Raw genomic sequence first — 17,853 nt, forward strand, 5'->3', positions numbered from 1 at the left:
ATATCTTTGCAAAAATAAATCTGATATTTATAATAGCTTATGTAGTATGTAACCATTATGCTCGATTAATATCGTACATTTTCCATATTCGTAAGGATAATGTATACTTTCACCCTCATATAATATTTTCAAAGGAAAAACACACATATTGTTTAGGATTTTTGCAAAAAAGTTTCAAGTACCATTTTTTTTGCAATTTTACTATCATCGCTAGTTCGCTACAATTCATATTTGGTTTGCCTAGAGAACGACTGGTCTAATTCATAACATGCAATATAAATCCACCATCTTTTTTTAGATAATGTATATTCAAAGACATTTTCATATTTGTAATGATAATGTATATTTTTTCAATCATAATATATTATTAGGATTTTTTTGCAATTTTATTCTTCATTATTAAAAATATTTTAATCCTCTGAAATTAAATTAACATGCAACACATCTCATAATTTTCCATTAAGAGATTCAAACTCTCAACATTAAAACAGTAAACATACTTAAATCTGTATTTCAATTCTTTTTCTATTTTTCTTTAATATCCAAAACATATTTAATTCTTTTTTTTTTGTTATAGAAAAATAATAAAGTATACATTCTATCATAATTGGCCTATTTAACACATAAACATATCATAATTAAATTTCCAAAATCAATTTAACTCGAAAAAGCCCACAAAATTAGGAATTTACACCGTCTCTACACACCCACACCAGTCTACGTACATTTAGGTTAATAAAAACAAAAAAAAAAAAAAAAAAAGAACATTGACCATATAAATAAAGAATACGACAACAGATTCGCTTCCTCTCTCTCACACACACACACATTAGAATCAGTTTTCACACAAAATCGCCAGCTTTTATTCCCCTTTCTTCGGAGATTTCAATCTCTCTTGTATAAAAATCCCTCTCTTCCTTCAGATCTGATTCAATTCAATCATATCATCAAAACAAAAACTATGGAGGTAGAGCAACAACGATCCAAAAAAGACGACGATCTCGCCACCAATGGATCTGGTGGTGGTACGGAAGAAGAAGAAGTCTCCGTCGAGAAAATCTTCGAAGCGAGTCACGAGGTTCCTCCGTCGTGGCAGCACCAGCTCACTTTCAGAGCTCTGATCGTTAGTTTCATACTCGCGATTCTCTTCACTTTCGTCGTGATGAAACTTAATTTAACCACTGGTATCATCCCTTCGCTTAACATCTCCGCCGGTTTGCTCGGTTTCTTCTTCGTCGAAACATGGACTAAGATTCTCAACAAAGCCGGTGTGCTCAAACAGCCGTTTACTCGTCAGGAGAACACCGTGATTCAGACTTGCGTCGTCGCTTCCTCCGGCATCGCCTTTAGCGGTACGTCCTTTTTCATGAAATTATTATTATTATTTTATTTTTGAAAATTATGGAAAAAAGATTTTAAGAATTGAGAAATTTTGTTGATGATGTGAACGATTCAATGGAGTTTGGTGTCACCGTCTTTTTTTTTTGATGGTGAGAGATCTCTGTGGAAAAGGACAGATTCTACTTTTTGAGTTTATCGTTTTCTATATATGTTAAAAAAAAAAATTTATATGTTAGGGATATACTTTAAATTCGTATATTTGATTTTGATTTTATATATCTTCTTTTAACGGATTATGATTTAAAGATAATAAAAAAAATGTTAGGGTAATGATTATCTCTAGTGTCAGATTAGGTCAGCTGTTGTTATCATTAAACGTACATCATGCATGGAATTAACATAATTATCCTAGATAATTTTTATATAAAAATACCTATAGAAAAAATGCATATAATGATACTACAATATGTTTTGCTAACTTGTTATTTATTTAATTCATTTTTTTTTTTTTTGGCGTTTAACTTTATATGTAAGCTAACTTTTTTTCTCAACTAATGAAACTAAATTTGCAAACTCTTTGTAGTATCTGAGTAGATGTAGATGTAGTGAACGGAATTATGGAAAATGTCAAAATAAAGTTGATTAGTGACGTTAAGAGTCCAAGAGAAAATGTGTATTACTTTTATTTGTGATAAAATGAGAAACGTATCTCTAATCTTACACCGTTACACGCCACATGCATGAGGGACAAGTTGATAGAAACATGACGTGTAAATATACTGATTTTGTCAAGTCAAATCTTGTTTGATTACGGCACTCTATTAGGGAGTTTGATTTTTTTTTTTTTATAGTAAACTAAAATTCACAGTTATATACTCAGCTGTAATTTTCACGTTATAGATTAGATTACAAAAAGTTTAAATAGCTAATTCCACTATCTGTTTGACTTATTTTCTTATTTGCATGGGATCGGATTGGTAACAATTTGATAAAGACTTAAGTGAGAATTTAATATTTTGGAACTGCTTTCGAGATTGAAACAGACATCACCACTCAATGTGTACACATACTTATTGCATGGAGAGATTGAGAATTTTCAAGGAAACCACTATTTTTAGCTCTCACGTGTTTGATTCGTTCATTTGGAGATCTTGACGTCAAATATTTAATATTGAGTTGACTTGCTTTGCCACCATACCATGTGTGTCAAATTGGAATCTAGAATTTTCCACATGACCTTTAATTCCACCTTATTAAAATAGGTTTTGACTAGACGACTAATTAAATAGTGGAATTTAAGTTTGTGGTACACGTTATGATTCGATTTTGTTTTTTAATTAAAGGAATCAAATCACAAAATAATGTTTTTGATATGTTACAGTGATCAATAACTGATCCATTTGGTTCTCTGTTGCTTGTTTAGTTGACTTAATGATTGGTTAGATAACAATGACTAGTTTGATATGTTACAGGGCTCAGTAACTGACCCATTTGGTTCTCTGTTGTGTGTTTGTTCTTTTGAACAGGTGGGTTTGGTAGTTACTTGTTTGGGATGAGTGATATTGTTGCAAAACAATCCGCGGAAGCTAATACAGCTATGAACATAAAGAATCCTCATTTGGGCTGGATGATTGGGTTTCTCTTTGTTGTTAGCTTTCTTGGTCTTTTCTCTGTTGTTCCCCTAAGAAAGATCATGATTGTGGACTTCAAATTGACATATCCTAGTGGTACTGCCACTGCACATCTCATCAACAGTTTCCACACACCTCAAGGTGCCAAACTCGCAAAGTAAGAATCTTTCATCATACCATTAATGAATCTCTGAATCCAGTGTTCACTTTTCTGAATATTGATCCTTTTCTTCTCAATATGTAACACAGGAAGCAAGTCAGAGCATTGGGGAAGTTCTTCTCATTCAGTTTCTTGTGGGGTTTCTTTCAATGGTTCTTCACTTCTGGTGACGATTGCGGTTTTGCTAACTTCCCTACATTTGGTCTCAAAGCCTATGAAAGCAAGTTCTACTTTGATTTCTCGGCTACATATGTTGGTGTCGGAATGATCTGCCCGTACCTAATCAATGTTTCTCTTCTCATTGGATCAATCCTCTCGTGGGGTATTATGTGGCCTCTCATTGGTAACCAAAAAGGCAATTGGTATTCTGCTAAACTTGGACCAAGTAGTCTCCATGGTCTTCAAGGCTACAAGGTAATGTATTATGTCTCTCCCTCTCTTTCCATTCAGTTCATTCAATAAGAGATGGCAAACTTGAATTGTGTTTTATCCTCTCAGGTGTTTATAGCCATAGCTATGATCCTAGGTGATGGTCTCTACAACTTCATCAAAGTCTTAGGCCGCACTATCTTTGGTCTATACAAGCAATTCAAGAACAAAGATGTTCTTCCCGTCAACGACCGTTCATCACCAAACATTGTAAAAATTTCCTATGACGACAAAAGAAGAACAGAGCTTTTCCTCAAAGACAGAATCCCATCATGGTTCGCTATAACCGGTTATGTAGTCTTGGCTATAGTCTCAATCGTCACAGTTCCACACATCTTCCACCAGCTCAAATGGTACCATATTTTGACCATGTACATAATCGCCCCTGTCTTAGCCTTTTGCAACGCCTACGGTTGTGGACTCACTGACTGGTCCTTAGCTTCCACATACGGCAAACTTGCCATTTTCACCATCGGAGCCTGGGCTGGTGCAGCCAATGGAGGCGTCTTAGCCGGACTCGCCGCTTGTGGTGTCATGATGAACATTGTCTCAACCGCTTCTGATCTTATGCAAGATTTCAAAACCGGTTACATGACATTAGCCTCACCAAGATCAATGTTCTTGAGCCAAGCTATTGGAACCGCCATGGGCTGTGTGATATCTCCTTGCGTCTTCTGGCTATTCTACAAGGCCTTCCCAGACTTTGGCCAAAACGGGACCGCCTATCCAGCTCCCTACGCCCTAGTCTACAGAAACATGTCTATACTTGGAGTCGCAGGGTTCTCTGCTTTGCCCAAACACTGCCTCATGCTCTGCTACATATTCTTCGCAGCAGCAGTGATTGTGAACGGCGTAAGGGATGCTGTAGGGCCAAAGTGGGCTCGATTTATCCCCCTCCCGATGGCTATGGCTATACCATTCTACATCGGAGGTTACTTCACAATCGACATGTGTGTGGGAAGTCTCATATTGTTCATCTGGAGGAAACTGAATAAACCAAAGGCTGATGCGTACTCATCCGCAGTTGCTTCGGGTTTGATCTGCGGTGAAGGCATTTGGACATTACCAAGCTCTGTACTTGCATTGGCTGGTGTTAAACCTCCCATTTGCATGAAGTTCTTGTCCAGCTCTACCAACATGAAGGTTGATTCCTTCTTAAACCCTTCTTAACATTTTCTTTTTTCAGTTTGGTTTTTTTTTTTTTTTTTTTTTCTCCTCCGTTTCTATGTCTAGTTTTAATTGGCTTTATAGGTCCTCCTCTTTCTTAAGTTGGTGGTTATTTTTATTTCTTCTACTCAAAAATGTAAAAAAAGAAGAATGATTGAATTATTTGGTTTTCTGGTTTCTCTTTTCTTCTCTTCTTATTCTTAAGTGTGCTTCTTCAATATCACCACAAGTGAAAGAGACGAACAAATTTGAACATATATAATCGGAGAAACACATACCTATTTGATTCAAACTGATACAGCAATTGCATTCTCTATCTCACTGTATAAGTAAATCTCTCTTGGGACCTCAAAACAGTACATAGTGAAAACATGATCCCGTTTCGCACAGATGAAATCTATAAAACGTATCTGACCAAAACATCAAGGGAGATTTGCTCGTCATTGGAGGAAACCATGCTATAGATCAAGTTCAGAGGCAAGAATATGCTGCTCTTCTGTTTCCCTTTCCGAGGTTTCCAAGAATAGCTAAGCACCCCATTTATGATGTTGTTATACCAAAGAATCAATGAGACTTTTGATAGAATAATCAAATGCAATTGAAAAGTCTTAAAACATGATATGTCAAATACAAATATAAAAAAAGACTAACAAAATTCAGAGAAAGCTAGGAACAAACATTTGGAAACAACTCTCAGAAAATTCAGACATTGTCTCGATACAACCATTACCATTGTCTAGCTTAAACGCCTTCATCTCACTTTCCTCATTGTCTACGAAGTAGACAGAATTATGCAGGCATCCGCAAAACTCATTAGCCAAAACAGAGAAATTAGTATCCGTAGCCATCACAAACGCGTTGTCTCCCAAGGACTTAACCTCAACCCATTTTGCTAATTCCTCATCCATCTTGTAAACCTTGAAACCAACCGTCTTGAGTCCCTTACCACTCGAATCCAAGGAATCAGCTTTTCTCTTCCGTGAACTCTCTTCAAAGAGCCTCTCCACAATGTAAAGCTCTCCACAACATTCCACAAAGCTCTTCTCTATGCAACAACCATTCGTAATCGTTTCTTCAAACAAAGGACCGTACGCATAGATTCTAAGTCTGGAATCAATCCACCAAACAGTTCCTTGTAAATCCAACGCATAAGTTAACCCTTTGTGAACTATAATATCAGAGAATCTACGATTAGACATTTCTTCGAGTCTGCTCCAAAACTCCCCATCCCAAGATTTGATATACCTCTCTCGGCTGATCCCAAGAAGCTGTTGATTCCATCCATTGGCTTTGACAAGAACCACTTTTTTGAAATCACGATCTGTTTCTCCCCTGCGTTTGGTAAGCGCCGCGTAGGCTTCTCCAGTCTCCGAGACGGTGAACTCTAAAAGATCGAGGCTTTCGCGAGAATGCGGCAGCGCGACCCGGGAGAAAGGGTCAAGGAGATGGAGCTTCTTGGAGTTGATGTCCTCGTCGGATTTTATAAGCCAGCCTTGCTTCGAGGAGGAGAGAGTGACGCGGACGAAGGCGGCGCGTGAGAGGAACATGAGGTGGTAGGTGTTGGAGACTCGATTTTTCTGTTTCGTTGTCACGAAAGAGAGGTGGCGGAGAGTAGGGCGGCTCCGGAAATGATGTTTATTGTCGGCGCCGGAAGCGGAGGAGCGCCAAGATGAGCAGATGCTTCGGAAACGATTGAGTTCGACGAGGGAGAATAATCGGACGGCGATCAAACGGAGGAGCTCCTCCGGTAAGGTAGACCAATCGCAATCAGCCATTGCTCTCGAAACTCTGCTGTCTACTTTGGTTGGATTGTGATGAGTTGCATAAGAATAATATTAATAATATTAAGAAATTGGAACGTTTGGAATTTCGAAAGGTATCTACTTTCTAATAAAGATTTTGAATCCCATAGTTCAAGGCTACAAAATCCAAATGATTTTGTTTAAAACCTTCGAAAAATAAAAAAACATATACTATTTTCCTAATATATCAATGTTCGAAGATTTCCATTCGTACGAAACCATATAACATGGTCTGATCTAGCGTATAAACAGATATCCCTACTATTAAAAAAAAATCATTTATAAAACTAACCTTAGTTTTGTAAAGTATTACATCCAAATACTATTAGAGTTATGATAAATTTTTTTTTTTTTTAAATAAACACGAAATTTTCCTCCACTCAGAAACAAATAAACAAGCAGATCAAAATGACCGAGTTATAATATTTCGGATCTTCTTCTTTAATCTGAAATATTGCTTCACTTTGATCTTAACCATCAACATTATGTGAAAAATATATGATTTTTATCAAAAAGGAGTAAAATCGTGAGCATTTAATGTTTAAATGGAGAGAATATCAGCATATATCTGTTTTCCTTTTCAGAAACCGTAATCAATTTAATATTTTCTAAATTTTATTATTTCGGAAATTTTAGAAAACAATAACAATCTATTTAATTCTCAAAACCAAAACTAGATAACACAATATTCCCGATAAATATAATACTATACACCTCCGATTACTTCATATTTTTTTTTTGTTAAAAAGTATTCAATTTATAAAAATATAATGCCCAATCGGCTATTTCCGGAGTAGGCCCATACAAAAAACCCCAAGGAGTCCAACTCATTTACATCAAACCGGAATAAACCGGTTGGAAAAACAAAATCGGCCGGGTTCACGAACCAGAATAAACCGGCACTACGTGAAAACCTAATCTACAAACGAAAAACTCATTTGCAGCCGCCGTCCACATTTGCGGATACTCAACCGGAACAGGACCTCCGGTGAGCCTAGACGACGGTAACCGAACAGAGATGGTGATCCAAGATCCGTTGCCATCCTGCCACCGTAAAACCATTTTGAGAAGGAGGAAGAGATCCGATCTGTCCTTTGTCATGGAGGATCTGTGCTCAGTCGTGAGAGAGAGAGAGGCAGCAGGGAGTAGATAAGAAGACCTTCGACGGTGGCTTAGCTTCGCCGGATCAGAGACTACCTCCCCTTTCATAATCGATCCCGTGAAACCTCCAGAATCTCCGGTCTCCAGATCTATCTACCTTCTTCTCTTGTTCCTCGCCGTGAATCTCCCTCTTCCACTCCGTATAGCAACACCTCCGGTAGAGCTCTTACCATCAGCGTCTCGCAGATTCTTCTCCTCTCCACTGCTCCCTTGATTTCGTCCAACATCTTCGCCGGGAAGATGCAACGAGTCACGAATGAAGAACCATGGGCCGAGGGGTCCTCACCGTCACCGGAATTGACAAAGGACCCGACGTCGGTGCACAAGGTTGTAATCAGAAGAAGAAAGTGTTTGGGAGAGAAAAATCGCCGCGCGTGGGATTCACTCGCCCGATTTTTCTCTCTTGTCTTTTAGATTTACTTCATATATATTTTTTTTTGAATTATGATGGTTGTTTTCTCTTCTTTTTCTTAATCCATATAGTCCTAAATTTCTTCACATTTGTTTTAGTTCAATATAAAAAAAAAAATGCTATGTGAGTTTCTTCTTTTTACAACCAGCTCTATTTTGAGTTTTAGTTAATGTTTCGTTCGACCAAATATATAGAAGTTGATTTGTTTTAATAATTTATCTTTACATGGAAATTAGTAGCTGTAGCCATCACAAACTCATTTTCTCCCAAGGACTTAACCATTGTTCTTGTCGGCGCTGGAAGAGAGATGGCGGAGAGGTGGGCGGCTCCGGAAATGATGTTTCTTGTCGGCGCCGGAAGCGGAGGAGCGCCAAGAAGTGCATATGCTTAAGAAACAATAGAGTTCCATGACAGAGAATAATCGGACGGCGATCAAGCGAAGGAACTCCTCCGGTAAGGTAGACCAATCACAATCAGCCATTGCTCTCGAAACTCTTCTGTCTACTTTGGTTGGATTGTGATGAGTTGCATAAGAATAATAACTATCCCATGGAGTCAACATTTATTCTAAAATTATAATATAATAATAAAAATTATTGTTAAATATTTTTTTAAAAAATTATTTTGTTTAAGATAATATTTATTTTTAATATTGTAATTGTTTTGTAAATCTATATATATAAAATTAACTTTGCTCACTTCTCCTTCCTCCACATCAGCATCCACCTAATCAATTTTTTTTGCATAAAAAATATTATTTTTAATATCTATTCATTGTAGGGTTTAAACGTTTCATCATTTAAGCATTTTTGATTTAGTCGGAAATTATATTATGGCAAGATGATGCATTTGGACAACCTCATTGTAGCGACATAACACTAAAACTGTTCAAAAATTTGTATATTTGCATTTAATATAAAATATTGATATGTTTAAATGGTCTATATAATAAGGTCAATGATGGACATTGACGTTAGAACTTTTAAAATTATGTTTTCATGAGATATGAATATGGAAGAACTCTTTAAAGATAAAAGGTAAGAAGATTGTCGAAAAAATTATTGCGACACTAGACAATATATGTTATATATAGATTAGTAAAATAAGTACGACATTTATATAGATTTATCTTTTAATCTTCAAATTATATTTATATTCAATGATTTTTATTGATAAAAAATTTAACTAAAATCCCACGTAAAATCGCAAATTGATATAACCAATATAACAAATAAATATTATCTTCAAAAATATATATGTTGTATAACACTGAGTAAAGTAAGTTTAGTATTTATATAGATTTATACTCAAAAGTTGGAATGATTATATTTGAGCTCAACAATTTTTATTGATAAAAAATATTTTACATTAAAATCTCGCGCGTGCGCGGATACAAATTCTAGTCTATATACATCTTGTTGAATACTAATTATTTGAAAATATCATAGTATTTAATTTGGTTGATGTATATTATAATTTTATATTGTTTGTCTGTTGTATTTGAATCATTATTTTGTGAAATATTTTGAAGTAGTAATTATAATTTTGTAATTGTGTACAAATAAAATTTATTAATTTATCAACTACATAAATTTAGTTTTACCAACCCACCAATGTGGAAAATTAAAACACATATTTTTTTTTGTTGAGAAAACACATATTTTTTTTTTGTTGAGAAAACACATATATTTTTCTTCAGAGATTGAGTAATATATCTTCGATTTTAAAAATTCAAATCACAATACCTGCAGAAAAATTTCTACATATATGTATTTATTAATCCTAAGTATTATATGATAATTCAAAACAAAACAATTTGTATATGGTGCAACCCATTGCTTCATTACCCCGGAATGCGCAGAGAGCGCCAATATCAGAGGAGATCCCGGAGAACGAGAGGGAGTTATCAGAGTTGCGGGAGGTAAGTGTCTGTGAGTCCTCGGACGGGCGAGGGGAGTTGATATTCAGATTGCAGGAGAGTCGAGGCCTGCGGATTTGCTTATCCGCCAAGTGGAATTGTATGATGTTATCTTTGGGATAGATTGGTTGCATCATCACAAGGTTCATCTAGATTGTCATCGGGGTAGGATGGAGTTTGAGCATCTAGAAGGGAAGTTGATTTTTGAGGGAGTACGACCGACTTTGGGGACTCTCATGATCTCGGCCATGCAGGCCGGGAAGATGATCAAGAAGGGATGTGAGGCTTACCTAGTTACAATATTTTTGCCGGAGTAAGTGGGGCAGTCTAGGGTTGGCGGTATCAGGGTTGTAAAGGAGTTTGAGGATGTGTTCCAGTCGTTGTAGGGGTTACCGCCATCTTGGTCTCATCCCTTCAAGATTGAGTTGGAACCGGGGACGACGCCTTTATGCAAGGCCCCTTACAGGATTGCTCTAGCAGAGATGGCAGAGCTAAAGAAGCAGCTGAAGGATCGTTTAGGAAATGGATTCATCCGTCCTAGCGTTTCACCGTGGAGAGCGCAAGTGCTATTCGTTAAGAAGAAGGACATGAGTTTTCGCTTGTATGTTGACGATCGGGGTCTGAACCGGGTCACTGTAAAGAATAAGTACCCTCTTCCTAGGATCGATGAATTGTTGGATAAGCTGAGGGGTGCTACTTGGTTCTCCAAGATTGATCTGACATCGGTTTATCATCAGATCATGATAGATGAGGCAGATGTGAGGAAGATTGCATTCAGGACGAGGTATGAACATTATGAGTTCGTGGTGATGTCTTTCGGTTTGACTAACTCGCCATCAGCAGATTGTATACACATCCCAATCAACAACTACATAAATTATGTAATATTATAGATATAACTCGCAGTACAAGGTGAATATTGTATATCAATGTTTTTAGTAAATTGATTTGAAGTTATTAGAGAATTCAAAAAAAAAAATTAATTCAAAGGTTTTCAGATTGTTTCTTTTGATCAATTTTATAAGTAATATAGGATGTTTTGCGCGCATTCTAGTTTAACATTATTTTGATAGTAGGATGTGGAATATATCATATTCAAAGTATACTATTTCTTATCTTCTAAATAAAATATTGGGTAATTCTCAAAAATAACACTATTTTAAGTTTTTCTTTCAAAATTAGCATAAACTTTTAAATGTTCCAAAACTAGCACAAATTTATATATTTTTAATTTTGAGAGAAATCTAAAATTATAAGTGTCTGCTCTGCCTCCACCGATTATTACCTAATTCTCAGCTCCAAAATAGCCGCCATGCTCGTATGAGTCAACACATCTTCGAAGCGATTACGAGTCTCCTCAATCACAACATCTCTCTTTCGCTTTCACTCCGGAACCATAACCGCTTCCAGCGATCTCGTCCTCTCTCTTACATCGCCGAACTCCTCACCGCACGTCCTAACTCCAAAGCCAATGTTCAAGCGGTGTTACCTGAGGTTTTATCCGCGATCTTCCCGGAGGTGATGAGTGGGAAGTCTGAGTTCACCGATCATCTGACTCATCGTTTGAAGCATCACCCTGGAAAAATCGTAGCGGCGGCGATAGTGGAGCACATCCCCGACGGAAACTCTTACATGAAATTAGCTTATAAGCTTGAAGAAATGGATCTGTTGCACGAAATCGATTGAGAGTGAAATAAACTCCGTTAACGACAACCCGTTGATCAATGTTTCGAGGAACATGGCAATCCATGGTGGTAACTTCCAGGGAACACACACCGGAGTTACTATGAATAACATGAGATTGGCCATTGTTGCGATTGAGAAGCTTATGTTTGCTCAATTCTCTGAGCTTGTTAACGATTTCTACAATAGTGGACTTCCTTTGAATGAGTAATCCAAGCTTGGATTATTTGAATTTTATGATGACATTCAGGAAAGATTTTTTGAATTTTATGATGACATTCATAAAACGTTTGAAATTCAAGATGAATTTCAGGAAAATTTTCATAAAAAAATACTGGTAAACACGAGGATATGCACAAAAATGAAATCTTTACTCTTCACTAATGGAATTAATCTTTGTCATATTTAGCTTTCATAAATGAATATTTATTCATGAAAGATTGAGTGATGATTTAGGAATGATCCTTTAAAATTCAGGATGACTTTCTTAAAAAAAATAAAAAGATGAGCTCAACTAGAAATTCGAACAAAAATAAAAAAATAAAAATAAAAATTCGAATATGACAATTGCCATATTCGAACAAAAATACTTTACAAACTATCTAAGAGAGTGTAAAAACTGTAAGCCAAACTGTTACAAATAAATTTATTTAGGAAAGATTGAACGATGTTTAGGAAAATTCATGATGACTTTCGTAATGTTTTGTCTGAAGTGCTCTCAACTAGAATATTTACTCTTTTTTTTCCTTCTTGTTCAAGTTCTCTCTTTTTTAGAATCCCTTCACTTGTTCATGCGACTTGAAAAACCAGCACCCAATACTATTTTAGGTAGGAAACCACTACAATCAGGAAAATTTACTTGCATTTCAGGATGACTTTCATAAACAATTTGGAATTCATAATAAACTTAAGGAAGATCTTCATAAAAAGTCTAGACAATTGATAAACACCAAAATATGCAAAAAAAAGAAAAGAAATCTAGAGCCTTAGAGATCAATCAAAAATATCACGCCGTCAAATTCTTCTTCATTTCCACATACATAACACATAAACACAAACGAAATCCACTCGTATTAACTTCACCAGATCTTAATCCATTATATGAAACTCTTCTCATTAATTGAGAATTAGACTTCATCAACCCAATAATTAAACACTTAGAGTTTAAAGCTGTAAACTTAGAATTGAGGAATCTATAGCTTAGATCTAAAAAAACTAAAGAGTAGAAGCCTTAACTCCCAAAATTACTAAACTAATCACAAAATTCCAACAACATGTAATTAAAGTCCTCCGATTTTGTTATATGTAACTACTTGTTACGCTTCGTAAGAACTCAGAAAGCAAGGAAAACAACAAAATTCATTGGAATTTAATCCAAATTAGTTACGAAGAAGCTGAATTCGGAGTAATTGATTAGAGATAAGTACCAAAACGAAGTCATTCTCGCCAACCTGGTTTCTTGGAAGCTAAATCGTCTTGATGAACAATATCACTGGCAGTGAATGCTGTAAAACGAAGGAATAAGAGTAGAATTGAAGATGATAGTTTGAAACTAGTTATGAAAACTTCGTAACATCGATTTCTTTGTCTTTCTCGCGAGAATTTATTCAATCATATACTTTGATATAATTCTTAATTTGCAATTAATATATACTTTTAGTGACAAAATTCGTATTAACAATTGGATAAATACCAAAATGAGTTTGGTCGGGACCACAAGTCAACAGTCAATGCTCAAAACGATCAAACACGGATTCTTGGTTATATCCAATTATAAAAGTTGTGCTCATACCTTCTTCCATGTCTCTAAAAATATTATTTGAATGTAGTTCCATCAAGCTATTTCACGCTTGTTATTATCAAGAATCAAAATATCATCTCGCTCTCTCTCTTTTTCTCTCTCTCTCTCTCATATGTTCAAAAATAATGAAAACCAAAAACGGAAATATATTTATCATATTCTTCTTGTTGCTATATAGCTTCGATGAACTATTTAAGAGTTGAATGTATTTTTAAATTGTTAAATTGGCTTGAGTTAAAACCATGTTGTGGTATTCTTTGAGCAACCTCTAGCTAGATTTTCATGCTACAATGCTTGGTTCCATATCATTTAGGAGTTGTTCACATCCATATTTCCTTTTAGTCGTTTTTTTTTAAAGCTAGACAATTATCATTTTAACAAAGTCTTATGGCCTAGATTAGTTTAACCACATAAAGCTCAATCGAATGACATAAAACAAAAAAAAATATATATATATATACTCGTCCGAACCATCTACGAAAAAACATTCTTACTAAGGTATGTTATTTCACATCATAGGAAATGCCAATATTAAACAAAAAATACACAAAAATATAGGAAAGAACAATAAAATATAAAAGCATCACAAAGTTCACAACTAGTTTTATTTTGTAATTTAAGAAATAGTATTAGTTGTACTTAGGTGTCCACTATTGCGCTTGAGTTCTTCTTATAGCTGACATAGGCGACAACTTGGAGTACTCCCATCAATGTAGACACTCCATTTGATATCTGCATATAGAAAATATCACTAGAGTTTGATTATACATATTTTAACAGTATCAATCAATTAGTCTATTAGAAAAGCTTACCACCATATATGGATCAAACGGAAAAAAACCATATGTAGTCCAAATTATCGCATTTCCCAACGTCACTAGAATCAAACATGTAGAGAGCTTGTCCACACGTCTTGTTTTTCTTACTTCTTTCTGCATTTATAGTAATAATAAAAAATTGATTAGCATTTGACAATTTAACAATTGAGAGATTATTAACTAAATTAAAACAAAGACTAATTAACTTACCACAAAGGCGAAGATTGTATACCCATATGTGGTTATTGAAACGAGGCAGCAAATATTTCCCACGATTTGGGTCCTTGTGGCAATTGATTGAATGAAGGTTATGGTCAAGAATGCAATTGCGCTCACGACCACAACCTCGATTCCATAAACAGCCATAACTAAAGCTCGATGTTTATTTGAGGTAACGAGTATGGTGGATATGGTAAGGAAAATGGTTTGGATGCTGATTCCGGCACCATTCAGACATAGGAGAGTCTTGCTATACGGATGAATGGATGGAAGACCATAGAGGAACCATACCAAGCTACTCATGAGAGCAACGAGATATGGTATTGGTGAATTCTCCTCTATGGCACTTTTGGCCTTTAACATTCTAATGAATGTTGGTCTGTATTATATTAAAACAGAATTACTATTTCTCCAAATTTTGAATTAACCGAAGAAAGCTAAAGTCATTACTCATTATGTGTGAATATGATATGAGAATTTTAAATTTTTAGCAATTGTAATGTTTAGTTATTTAACATTTATTTCGTTGATAACAATATTTCTTTGATGATACAAAAGAAAAAGTATATATTAGTACTTACGTTGGAGCTAAGAGGAGACCTAAACCAACGCAACTCCCTGAAAATTTCAAGAAAAAATAAAATTGTAAACTAATTACCAATATATATATATATATTTATAAATAAATTGGAAAGCAGAATTAAGACTTACCGATGATTCCCAATGTCGTATGTGTGATGTACACATCCATGTGTTCTAACAGAGGAGTATTAGAAGAAGGAGTATTGGAAGAAGAAGAAGAGAAAAAGGATTAGGAGGAGTATTAGAAGAAGAAGAAAAAGAACAAAGTATGAGATAAAATGTTACAATGATGATTGAATTATATACTAGTATATACGATGAGAAAGATTATTCACAAATTAAGAGATACTTGCTAATTAGATTTGTGTAGGTTAAGAATCTACATTTGATAAATTAGTTTAGATAAGTACTATTAGTAACTTGCATATATCATCTTTTCAGCCAAAAAAATGTGTTCCACTTTTTATATATCATATATCATGTATCATGACCCGACAATAGCTTATGTCAGCTTAGGGTTTCGAAAGATTAGGCGAAAACCTCAAATCCATTTTAACCCGACAATAGCTTATGTCCTCCACTTGTTTTAATAAACTAGTACAATTTAATTAATTTATGTTACTTGTGTTAGATGAAATGATGAAACACGTAGAAAGAAGATACAAAAGTCAATTGTATCGGATCAATGTTGTTTAATGTTTACTAGCTAGAGATCAAATTCTAGATTTGGCGGAAAAGAAAATAATAGAAATGAGATCACGTACTGACTCACTTGGGTGTCCAAAATCAGCGTTTGTTTATTTTTATTTTTTTAAATTATATTATGAATAAAAGATGATGCGAAGGGATATGGGTTATATATACATTCGATGTATAATCATGTCATCTTATTATTTATTCCATTGGCCATTTCATTATATACAACTTTGTACAATATTATTTAAACCTGTGAGATCTTAAAAGGTTAGGGCGACAATAGCTTATGTTAGTAGATATATATCCATTTCAACCCGACAATAGCTTACGTTAGCTTAGAACACTTTTGAATATATAGTTATATTAATTTTAGTTTACTAATTAATTGTTTACTTGATAAATAAATTAAAAACCCAAAGAATCTATATATAATCCTAAGTCTAAATGAAACACATAGACAGAAGAAACAAGTTCTTCCTTTTTAACTATTAGGCTTTAGGGTGACAACCTCATATCCATTTTTAACCCGACTATAGCTTATGTTATCTTAAAAAACTTTTGAATATATAGATATATAAATTTTAATTTACTGATTAATTTTTTACATGATAAATAAATTAAAAACCCAAAGAATCTATATATTATCCTAAGATTAAATGAATCACATATAAAGAAGAAACAAGTTCTTCTTCTTTTCTAACGATCTTCATGTTTCAAAAGAACGTTTATAATTGAATGATTACAGATTAACAATATTGTTCGTCCCACGTATGTTGAACGAAAGTTTGCTTAGAACTATAGATTAATAACTTGTATCTTCCTTTTCAACCAAATGGACAAACAAAACAGTGCTCCACTTTTTTAATAAACTAGAACAATTTAATTAATTTAAATTACTTAATAATAAAAAGCCACTAGAAATCTAAATCGTTAGATGAAAAGATGAAACACGTAGAAAGACTATACAAGTCAATTGTATTGGACCAATGTTATTTAAAGTGTACTAGATAGATATCAAATTCTAGATTTGGTGGAAAAGAAAATAATAGAATGAGTTCACTGACTCACTTGTGTGTCCAAAATTAGTGTTTGTTTGATTTCAGAAATATAGTAGGAATAAAAGATTATAAGAAAGGATAGGGGTTATATATATTCCATGTATATATTTATATACAACTTTGTAGAGTATATTATTTAAACCCTGTGAGATCTTAAAAGAACGCAGTAAAGTTACTAACAAAAATTAGAGGCTCATCACGTCACGCGAACAAAAACAAAAAAATAAAATCAAGAAGTCAGACAATATAGAACTAACAAAAACTGATACTCTTAGATCACAGTTTTAATTTTATTTTATTCGCCTTTTAAGGTTCTTTCATGTCAATTACGTACAATGGATAAACGTCCATGGGTTCCTTATAAATTTTAATACCATTAGATAAGTTCCGGATAAAATTTGTTGTGCATATTTCGTCCTGGCTCACGTCACTCATTTTGGCTTTTTATGATCTGCTATTTTGATTATATTGGTGAGGATTTTGTAATTTTCTTGATTTTAGTACATGTCTAAAGTGTGTAAAATGCTATTTAAAATTTCAGATATTTAAGGACTTCTCTCTTAACACACTCTTATCTTTTAGAGAGAGAAGAAAGATTTTCGGTGATAGCCGGATTTTTTGTTTTTTTGTTTCCGACAATCTTGTTACTCTTTTATGTTATGTCGGATTTGTATATTTCCATCTTAGTTATTATAGTTATTACTTAAGCTAAGTTTGGATTTTAGATTATGTTTTTGTCTTTCTTCTTTTTTCTGCAAGAACTTCAGTCAGATCCCGCAATCGACTTAACTTATCTGAAGATGGAGTAATATTTTCACTAAAAAATTCTTCGTTGATGAATAACGGAGTAGATCTCCGAATAGGTCTAAAGGCGGAGCTTCAATCACAGATTTAGTTGAAGTCGGAACAGATCTGAATTTTTTTTAAGGATTCCAATCTTGCGGATGAAGAAGTTAGCGATGGTGGATCTGAAGT

The 17,853-nt window shown here is 34.4% G+C and overlaps 2 protein-coding genes and 1 pseudogene across 3 annotated transcripts; 1 reads left to right on the plus strand and 2 right to left on the minus strand.

The window, feature by feature from the left end:
• Positions 1 to 636: 636 nt before the first annotated feature.
• LOC104750361 (putative metal-nicotianamine transporter YSL7) lies at positions 637 to 4,909 on the plus strand. Its single transcript, XM_010472150.3, has 4 exons — positions 637 to 1,352; positions 2,868 to 3,129; positions 3,222 to 3,546; positions 3,631 to 4,909. Exons 1-4 carry the CDS (start codon positions 962 to 964, stop codon positions 4,729 to 4,731), a joined length of 2,079 nt encoding a protein of 692 aa, XP_010470452.2. The 5' UTR covers positions 637 to 961; the 3' UTR covers positions 4,732 to 4,909.
• Positions 4,910 to 5,302: 393 nt separating this feature from the next.
• LOC104750362 (putative F-box protein At1g65770 pseudogene) lies at positions 5,303 to 6,637 on the minus strand (annotated as a pseudogene). Its single transcript, XR_015585118.1, has one exon. The product of XR_015585118.1 is annotated as a putative F-box protein At1g65770 pseudogene (transcript).
• A 7,294-nt stretch (positions 6,638 to 13,931) lies between these two features.
• On the minus strand, positions 13,932 to 15,555 carry LOC147925503 (bidirectional sugar transporter SWEET7-like). Its single transcript, XM_087493056.1, has 5 exons — positions 15,254 to 15,555; positions 15,124 to 15,160; positions 14,534 to 14,921; positions 14,318 to 14,437; positions 13,932 to 14,237 (listed from the first exon to the last, which is right to left on the minus strand). The coding sequence occupies exons 1-5, from the start codon at positions 15,291 to 15,293 to the stop codon at positions 14,145 to 14,147; spliced, it is 678 nt and encodes a 225-aa protein (XP_087349182.1). The 5' UTR covers positions 15,294 to 15,555; the 3' UTR covers positions 13,932 to 14,144.
• Positions 15,556 to 17,853: the final 2,298 nt, after the last annotated feature.

This window comes from Camelina sativa, chromosome 16 (genome assembly GCF_030686135.1).
Source record: "Camelina sativa cultivar CO46 ecotype springtype chromosome 16, ASM3068613v1".
Taxonomy (NCBI): Eukaryota; Viridiplantae; Streptophyta; class Magnoliopsida; order Brassicales; family Brassicaceae; genus Camelina; species Camelina sativa.

What these genes read in the sequence shown, in the direction of transcription:
- LOC104750361 (XM_010472150.3), top strand. Translation starts at nt 962, where the DNA reads ATGGAGGTAGAGCAACAACGATCCAAAAAAGACGACGATCTCGCCACC. An exon ending in CAAGGTGCCAAACTCGCAAA is followed by an intron (nt 3,130 to 3,221) that starts GTAAGAATCTTT and finishes TATGTAACACAG; the next exon opens with GAAGCAAGTCAGAGCATTGG. An exon ending in ATGGTCTTCAAGGCTACAAG is followed by an intron (nt 3,547 to 3,630) that starts GTAATGTATTAT and finishes TTATCCTCTCAG; the next exon opens with GTGTTTATAGCCATAGCTAT.
- LOC147925503 (XM_087493056.1), bottom strand. Translation starts at nt 15,293, where the DNA reads ATGGATGTGTACATCACACATACGACATTGGGAATCATCG. An exon ending in TACGACATTGGGAATCATCG is followed by an intron (nt 15,161 to 15,253) that starts GTAAGTCTTAAT and finishes TGAAATTTTCAG; the next exon opens with GGAGTTGCGTTGGTTTAGGT. An exon ending in GGTCTCCTCTTAGCTCCAAC is followed by an intron (nt 14,922 to 15,123) that starts GTAAGTACTAAT and finishes AATATAATACAG; the next exon opens with ACCAACATTCATTAGAATGT.